General features: G+C 35.0%; 1 protein-coding gene across 1 annotated transcript; it reads right to left on the reverse strand.

Moving 5' to 3' along the window:
* Positions 1 to 2,897: 2,897 nt before the first annotated feature.
* Positions 2,898 to 3,869, reverse strand: LOC102850413 (olfactory receptor 52A1-like). The gene has a single exon (XM_006885683.1). The coding sequence runs from the start codon at positions 3,867 to 3,869 to the stop codon at positions 2,898 to 2,900; it is 972 nt and encodes a 323-aa protein (XP_006885745.1).
* Positions 3,870 to 10,133: the final 6,264 nt, after the last annotated feature.

Raw genomic sequence — 10,133 nt, forward strand, 5'->3', positions numbered from 1 at the left:
TTTATGATAGAAGTTTTATATATACATACATACATATACATATACATATACATATACATATAATTTGTTATTTTGAATTTTTTTGCATGTTTCAGTGAGAATAGTTAAATTTCTCATTGTTCAACCCCATCACCACCTCTTTGCAATATTTCCCATCATCCTTAACAGAAATCAGTCTTCCTTAAGCAATGAACTCCTATTTCACCCCCTTCTCCTTTCTAGTAACTCTAGCAAATTTCCTTTTGCTAGATAATAAACAACTATTAAAATTAAGGATTAAATAAAAACAATTTGTTATTACTGTTTACAGCTCTGTGGGTATGTTTAATGATACTAAGCCAGGTTCCTCATTTGAACATATGGTAAAAAGTGGCCTGGTGTGGAATCCTCTTAAGACGCAAGTATGGAAATCCATTATGACTTCTGTGCTTACAATCTTGGGGCTTTGGTGCTCTCTTCATATAATTGTTATGAATTCCTTACATGGTGTTTTAGGTTTTAAAGAGGTAGAAAGCAGAACCTATGAGGCCAAACTACCCAGAATTGGCACAACATTATAATCACAGTATCAAATTTCTCAAAAGAGTCAAAAGATATCCTAAATTCAAAGGAACTGGAACTCTATTGTGCTCCCTAATAATAATAGTGTATAAGCAGATGTAGCTCAGAAACTATTTCTGTGACTATCTTTAAATATACCATAGTCTCTCTTAGCCACTTTGAACTCATATTGAAAGGTCCAGTACAGTATTGCTTCAGAATTTCATGACCTAAATAATACCCAGGTATAGATGAACTCATTGGGTATAATCACATATTTTTTCCCTATAATTCTTCTTTCTATGAACATTTGTTAGCAATAGATGCATTATTTTATACTGCAAACAAACAATGATTATATAATACAGTTACTGGGTGGGTGAAACCTATAACTCTAGGAGAAAGAAAAAGTTGGAATATAGTAGTCATTGGTCCACACCACTCTGAAATCTAGGTAGATACATGTTAGCTTCAGGATTAGACAGTACCCTAAGCCATAGGCCACTTCTGTTTCTCTGTGATTCTTTGCTTTAATCTATAGTGCTCTTGACTCTACTCTGAGTCATCCTTCATTATCTAAAGAAGTGGTCAAAATATTTGATTCATCTTCTCAGTCTAGAGAAAGTCAATCAATGGCACTAAGGATCAATGAAGCTATACACTAGATGATTTACATATTAACACATTTCTCCACTTAAAACTGAATTTTATATTTTGATAATTGATGAAGGTGAAAATGAGTCTTTTTTTATTAATTGAGTGTTAAAGGAAGTCATATATTTATAAAATCAACTATAGAAATTAATCTGTGAATTCTTAGTGCAAAGTGAAATACTTATATTGCATCAATGAACTGGCCAAATGATTTAACAATTAATTTATCATTTTAACATCAGGGTTATGTTGGTATTCAACAATCTCCCATTTTATTTTTTCAGGAAATTTCCATCTCTCTTCAATTTATACAAAACTTTTATAGATTTTCTAGTTGAAGAGAATAGGTAGAGATATATCATCTCTCTGAAGCAAAAGTAACTTGGCATTTGGATGTTTAAATCTCTTTACATGCACAAAAATGCTGATTCTAGTTCCTATTTTACAAACATGAACTAAAATTAAGGTAAGTTAGCATTTTATCTCCTGAAGTCAAATAAACTATTCAAAACTGCTAATTGTCAATATTTACTCTAAAACCTACATTAATATTTCTAACTTACCATGCCCTAAATTACATTAAATCACATACTCCTACTTCTAACTTACCCTACCTTTATTTACATTAAATCGCATTTCCCGAATGTCCTGATATCATTTCTGTACTATAATTACATTCCTTTTCAAATCAAGAAGTATGTTTTATAAAACGTTGTGCATTCAAAGCATGAACTACTCTTAGTAATGTGAAAAGACAGAATATGTAAAATAATGATGGTGTTATTGTTGTTAGGTGCCATTGAATTGAGTATGACTTATAGCGACCCACTATGAACAGGCAGATATGAACTCGATCCTATCTTGTGCTATCTTCACACTTCCTGAAACACAAGAGCCCATTGCAGCCATCACTTTATCAATCCAGCTGGTTGAGGTTCTTTCCTTCTCTGACCCTACACTGTTCCTCATTCCATGTCATTTTCTAAGGAATAACCTCTCCTAGCAACATGTGCAAAGTATGCGTGGTGAAGCCTCATCATTCCTGCTTCCAAAGAATACTCTCGCTACATTCTCTCCAAGACATAGCTGTTTGTTGTCTTGACTGTCTATGGGACATTCAATGTTCTCCAACACCACAACTCAAAGGCATCAAGTCTTCCTCTGTCATTCCTATTCATTGTCCAGCTCTCAGATTCCTAACAAGTGATCAGGAAGAAAGATGGCCTAAGTCAGACACATTTTAGTCCTCAAATTGACATCATTACTCCTCAGTAATTTGGAGAGGTCCCTCACTGCAGGTTTCCCCAATGCAAGTCATCTCCTTGTTTCTTGACTGCTGGTACCAAGGATGTTAACTGTGGCTCCAGGTAAGATGAAGCTGTTGACAATTTCAAACTCTTCTCCATCCACCATGGTGTTGCCTATCAGTCCAGTGGTAATTATAGGCAGACAAAACCAGAAAAGATGAAAAAGAAAAATCAAGAATAGAAGGAAGAAACAAATAGGAGAATGGAAAATTTATGAATTACATATATAATTTGCATCCAACTATATTGCTTATTTGGAATGTTCTTGTTTTGAGAACCTAAAACCTTTATAAAAGATCAGTATGGGGAAATTCAGACATATGGTCAGACATTCACACATAGTCCAAAGAATCACCATTTTAAACAAGTGAATATATATATATATATATATTTTCTCTATGACATATTAAATGCTGAATCAGTGGTGGGTGCAGACTTTAGAATAAAGATCTGAGTTACCCTCCTTCGTATCTCCTTGGTCTTTACCCCATAAACAATGGGATTAAGTGCAGGGGGCACAAGCAGATAGATGGTAGACAATAGAATGTGGACATAAGGTGATACATGACCAAAACGGTGGCTAAAGAAGGAGAAAAAAGCAAGTATGTAAAATTCAAGAAATACAACAATATGGGCAGTACAAGTATTGAATGCTTTGAGTCTGGCTTCCTTCTGGGGAAGACGAAAAACAGCTTGGAATATCAAGATGTAAGAGATGAAGACGAACATCATGTCAAAACCCAGAATTGCAAATGCCACAAAAAGCCCATATGTTTTGTTAACATGGACATCTTCTGCAGCTAGTTTGACCACAGCCATATGTTCACAATAAGAATGAACAATAACTACAGAATGGAAAAGTTGCAGTCTTTTCAGTAAAATGGGCAAAATTCCAACAAGCACTGTTGCTCGGATTGCCACCACTACTACCATCTTAACCAGAACTAAAGGTGTAAGGATGGATGTGTGCCTCAGTGGATCACAGATAGCAACATAGCGGTCAAAGGCCATTGTTAGTAGGATGCCAGATTCCATGCCTTGCAAAGCATGGATGAAAAAGAGCTGAGTGAGGCAAGCATCAAAGGTCATGGAGCAAGAATCAAACCAGAAGATGGCCAACATCTTTGGTGCAATGGCTAAACAGAGCCCTAAATCCGTGGCTGCCAGTACTGCTAAGAAGATGTACATGGGTTGATGTAGGCTGCGTTCTAGAGGGATTATAATCAGTAAGAAAATATTTCCCATCAGAGCCAACAAGCACACACCAAAGAAAGGGAATCCAATCCAAAATTGCACATGCTCTAATCCAGGAATGCCAATGAGGGTCACTGTCTTGGGGTTCAGGTATGACAGGTTGCTGAATCCCATGGAGACTGGTAACTACGTTGCTCACCACTGACTCTGATACCTAGTCAGAAAGAGAAATGAATGGGAAAGGAGGACAAACCCCAGATTATTTTATGAACATTTAATTTATTAAATGTAAATATGGCCATGTGACCTTGAGTAGTTAGACATTATCTTAGGGAAGTATGGAAATAGTTTCTTAGATTATTCCAAAGCCAATTCAACTAATTGTGGGGAAAAAATGGTTATGTGTTTATCACCTACAAATTATAGAAATGGAAATTTTTATTTCAAGAGTACTGAATCTGCTAGTATTCCAAGTGTCCTCAACAGCTGTCACAGATGGCAGCATTAACTTAAATGTTAATATCAATATTCTTATACGAGATCCATTGCAGACTAAATAGGATTCTTCTCTGGCACATGACTCAATGGCAGAGATATTGGAATTCCTGCTAAAACAAACCAAACTCTCTGCTATGCAGTCAGCTTTTATGAAAAAGAAAAATCGCATCATAGAATTTCCAGGGCTTAAATTTTTAGAAGCACTCTGTCAAAAATCCTGCAAAAAGACTGAATGGTTTGAACTGCAGACCTATCAGTTAGCAGATGAATACTTTTAATCACTGATCATTTATTCATGTCTTCAAAGTTCTGTCTCCTGTAACATTTGTAATTGCAACATCTATTCTTTCCTTGTATCTGCACATTTTCTTTAAAAAAATTATGCCAGATTTATGTGTTACCGTCAAACACTCTGAACTACTACTGATAAAAGACTAGCCTCTCTGTATTGGCTCTGACTCTGAATAATTGATCTGTTGGTAGGTAATCTAGCTCATAATTATTTCTCCATACTTTTCTGAGAGTTTCCTACAAGTGCAGTGATGAGTAAAATTCAGAAGTAATATTTCTGACTTCAAAGTATATGGAAAGACTGAGAAAGTTGTCATTATCTGAAGATTTGAGCTTTGAATTTATTGTGTTGGATGTTGTTGTTATGTGTCATCGAGTCATTTGGGCCTCATAGCCACCCTATGTACATTGGTTTTGAAATCTGTTCTATCTGAGCCAATCTCATTGTCTCCAACAGACCTAATCTCATTTGTCCAGTCAATGAGTCAATCCATTTCATTCTGGGTCTTCCTCTCCTATACTGTCCCTCCACCATTCCAAGCATGACATCCCACTCCAATGACTGGTCCCTCTTGGCCATGTGTCACCCAAAGTATGGAGCCTCAAAATTCTTGCCTCCAGGGAGCAGCCTGGTTTCACCCTCTCCAAGATAGACCTGTTAGTTCTACGGGCAGTTCACAGTATGTTCAACACTCTGCTCCAGCATTAAAACTCAAAGGCATCAATCCTTCTTCTATTATCTTTAGTCATTGTCCAGCTATCAAATGCATGGCAAGTAACTGTGAAGACCATGGCTTGGATCAGGCACACCATAGTCTCCAGACTGATATTGTTGCTCTTCAATATTCTAGAGAGGTCTCTGACAGCAGATTTTCTCAATGTAATTTGTTTTTGTTTGATTGTTGTTGTTTTTTTAATTTCCTGACTGCTGGTGGCAAGAATGTTGATTGTAGAGTCAAGCAAGCTGAAGTTATTAACAATCCCAATCCCTTCTCCATCCATCATGTAGCTGCTAATTGGCCCAGTGGTGAGAATATTTTGTTTTCTTGATATTGAGCTTCAATACATATTGAAAATTACAGTCCTTGACCTTCTGTAGCAAATGCTTCATGTTCTTTTCAGTTTCAGGAAACAATGTCATCCGCATAATGCAGGTTGTTGATGAGTTTTCCTCCAATCCTGATGCCACATTCCCCCTCATAAAGTCCAGCCTCACAAATGATCTGTTTTGCATGTACATTGGAAAGTTATGGAGACAGGATGCATCCCTGATGTACATCTTTCCTGATTCTGAACAGTTAGGAACTGTGTAGGATTGGGGCACCCAATATCTCTATTATTCTCCTCTGTCCTATTTTTTGTCTTGAATTACACAAGCTAAAAATGATGTAAAGTCTTACACAACTTCTTTTCCTATTTTTTCCTTGGGATTTTCACCCAGGAAGACATACTAACTGGGTAAACAGCACTACAAATTAAAGTTTGCCTAGTCCCCTCCTTTTTTGAATGGAAACTACAACTATCTACATCCTTTCAGATACAGAAAAATAGACTGAACAGTACTTACTAGAAGTATATTTTCAAATATAACTAGATAGCCTTTAATGTGGTAAAATTTAAAATGTTTTTACTATTTGGTTTATACAGGAAATTGTGTTATATGGGTTTCTACATCCAAAAACAGAGTGAACATAGTGAAAATAATGAAGACATATTGATTGAAGAAATAGATAATTTTGGGAAAAAAATGAAGTATAAACTTTACATGAAGTAAGTATTGAGTTATATTCACGTGGTTACAGATAAAAAGAAACATGTCGTAAAAGCTGTAAAAGCTGACAAAGTCAGAATATAATGCAGATGCAACAATTAATATCTTATAAATAAATTTAAATGTTGTCTGTATGTGTAAGAATAAGTAGAATCATTAGCTCCAATTTCTCCATGGCATGTAATAATTTAGAAATCATATTTATCATATGTGCATATGGGAAGTCTCCTCTCATGCAATTAACTGCCTCTGAAAACCTACTGGAGGGGGTCAGCTTCATGTCAGTTCTGACTTTATAGTACACAACATTGGTATGCATGTATATATACATTTCTTTCCGTAAATATCTTCATCCTTGGACACTTAATAGATGATCACCATGAATCATATTCAGTCTGATGGCAATGAGTTTTTTGTTTGGTTATATAGCATGTTAGATAAAATCCTGGAATTTGGTTTTGGAAATAGAGCATGTACTTTAGATGAAACTCTAACATTTGTTTCACATGAACTGTAGTCCAAGTTCTTTAAATGTACTCAGTTATAAATTGAAGAAAGTAATTGATTATTGAGGACAAATAACTTTAAGAATCCAAACTCAAACCAAACTACTATTGAGTCAGAGATTACTTATAGCAAGTTTTTAGTTGGATTTCAGAGACTGTATACTGCACCCTTTATATATGAAAGACTTCCCAAAAGTATAAATTATAGTGAACATCTGAGATATATATATATAGAGAGAGATCAATATTGATATCTATATATAGAGAGATATTTATCTATATCTATCTCTATAGATATGTGTGTTTGCCTATATATATAGAGAGAGAGAGAGAGAGAGAGAGAGTAGTTGACAGTTACCAAATATGGTAGCTTAATAGCTACCAATAGCCTGTGGAATATCTCTGTGAAGATAGATGCACATTTCTCTTTTAAGACATTTAAGTACAGAAATGAGAAGATTTCTGAAAGAAAGAATCAATAAAACAATTTCATGAAAGTGATGATGTTCATACATATGGTTTGATTAGATATTGTCACTTCTTACATTAATCTATTTTAATTAATGTTCTAAAACAAGAAGTCTATGAATGATTGAATAAAAATGCACTACCATTTGTAAACTTACACTCAAAACAAAAAGGATTTTTTAAATAAATAAGTGGGATAAAAAGCAAAGATGAATGGTGTTAAAAATTCTGATCTGCACTACCTCAGCATCTGTGTAAGCAGGAACCAGTGTCATTATCACAACAGAAAAATGACTTCCAATTTATAGCCAATCCTCAGATTCTATAAATGACATTTAAATTCTGCCTCTTCAACTGGGAAATAAATGTATTTTGTTTTAAAAGTTTAGTGAGTACATGGGAAAAGCATTAATGAGAAAAGCAACATTCTAAAAAAATAACTTGAGAAAAAAATCAGTCATTTTCTGCAACATTTTGTGTAACTTTCAAAATTATTTGAGCCATATTGTTCATTCTTAGTCTTTAAGAGGGAGAGAAAAACAGAATAGAAATTCTTTAAAAAAGAGATGAAAGATAGAAAACAGAGACCAAAATATACAACAAGGGCTATGATCATTGTGCCATTGGTACGTATACCAGAGTTATTTGAGGCAGTGTGGCAGTCTTCCTTAGACCTGCTCCTCAATTTACGCTGCACTCATGAGCTTCTCCTCTTTTTGAACTGTAAATAATCTTAACTAAATTTGACATGCCAAAGAATTTTAAAACCTTTTCCAAGTAAAGGTGAGAAAAAGATTCTGATAACTTTATTTTTTTTCTCTCCTTTTTTCACTACTAAAAGCTCTGCCTGTTTAGCTTATGTAATTAAGAAGATGGTAGGTTACCTTTATGGCTCTCCCATTTCCAAAGAGTATGAATCTAGTCCATCTCTCATTTTGTTCATTAAGAAATCTAAGTCCAGAGAAGGCAGGCAACATGGTAAAGGAAAGTTTGTTCCAGAAAGACTCAAGATTAAGATCTTCTGATTTTCTGTCCTTTATTTCCTTTAAAACTGTACTGTATGTAGGCATCTTAAACTGTAGAAAGGCTTCAACTTATGAGGAAGAAACTCACCCAGATCGAAAGATGGCTAACAGGGATATAAGGAAGAAATAGCTCTTTTCTCCAAGTTGTGGATTTAGGGAAACTATTAAAGGTTCAATTTGTGTCATCATTCACCTTTTGGTGTTGCCTTTCTGGTTGTTTATAGAGTTCAAGATAATCTCAGGACAATGTTATATTGATCTAGTCCGTAGAGAAATCTTTATGCCTTTGAGACTGGATAAGTTTGCAGAAGATCTCTGCCTCATACAAACAGCCAGAAAGCATGCAATTATATACTGGATATTATCTTTTTTAAAGTATTAATTTATTTTGATTGAGATTTTAATGAAAGTTTATAGAGAACTTGGATTTCCATTAATTCATTGTTGTACATTTTCCTCCCTGCCCACCTCCTGCCCCAGTTCACTTTTCTCTTTAAAGGAAAAAAAATCTTTCATTGTTGTACAATTTCCTCCCCGCTCCCAGTCCATTTTACTAAGCAGCTCTTATTCTGGACAGTTGTTATGCAAATAATACCTAATCATATATTCCACTTAACCAGTTTTTTCTTCATCTTTTTCAATGCAGTGTACATTATTTATTCCCTCTTTTCTTAGTTAACCCCAATCCCATGTCAGTCCTGTTTATAACTGTGGCATTATGCAATATTTGGCCTTTTGTGCCTGAAATATTTCACTCAGCATAATGTCCTCTAGAGTGACCCATTTTGTATAATATTTAATGTGTTCCTTGTTTTTCAGTGCAGCGTAATATTACATTGTGTTAATATACCACAGCTTCTCTATCCATTTGTTTTTTGATGGGCATTCAGGTTGTTTACATATCTTTGCTATTGTGAACAATGCAGAAATAAACCTTATTGTGCATATACCAATTTAGGTGACTGTTCCTCTTTCTTTGGGGTATATTCCCAGTAGTAGAATTGCTGGGTCAAATGGTATTTCTGTTTTCAGCTTTTTGAGAAAGTACCATACTACCTTCCAGAGTGATTGCATCATTTTACATTCTCACCAACAGTGAATAAGTGTTCCAGTTTCTCCACAAGTTCACCACCATTTGTTGTTTGCTATTCTGTTGAATTCTGCTATTGTTACTGGGGTACAGTAATATCTCATAGTTGTTTTGAAGCATCTCTCTTACAGCTAGCAATTTTGAACACTTTTTCATGTATTAGTTTGCCTTAATGTCTTCTTTGGTGAAGTGTCTGTTCATATCCTGTGCCCATTTTGCAATTGGTTTGTTTACTTTTCTCTTGTTGTGGTGCTCAAGTATTCTACAAATTCTAGATGTAAGTCCCTTATCAGACATGTCATTATCAATATTCCCCCCACCCCAGTCTGTGGCTTCCCTTTTTATCCTGTTGGAGAAGTTTTTAAGGAATGAGAAAGAGAATATCTGAGGCAGTAGAAAAGGGTCAAGTCAAATTATGATTCCTTATGCCAGATTAATAGAAGTCTGGAGAAACTTTGGTCAAGTCTGGTGAACTTTGTGATACCTAGCCAACCATATCGTATCAAAAGACCTATGGGTGTAGAGGTTAAAATGCTTGGCTAAAGTTGTAAAACAGCCCAGTGGTAGATCGAATTTGCTCCAGGACTTAAGAAGCATAAATGACATAACTGAGCCTCTACAGCTTGTGGTTCCTAACCTGTACACTATAATAGACAAAGTGCTAGTCTATAGGCCTTTTATTGTAAGAACCACCTTCCCTCTGTAACTTGATTTGTGCCACTACTAGAACCTCTACTTGGAATATTATTGCTTGTTAATTTTTGACTCATGTACTTTTAATTTGTTAGT

This window comes from Elephantulus edwardii, unplaced genomic scaffold (genome assembly GCF_000299155.1).
Source record: "Elephantulus edwardii isolate Elephantulus edwardi_28Jun2011 unplaced genomic scaffold, EleEdw1.0 scaffold00044, whole genome shotgun sequence".
Lineage (NCBI taxonomy): Eukaryota > Metazoa > Chordata > Mammalia > Macroscelidea > Macroscelididae > Elephantulus > Elephantulus edwardii.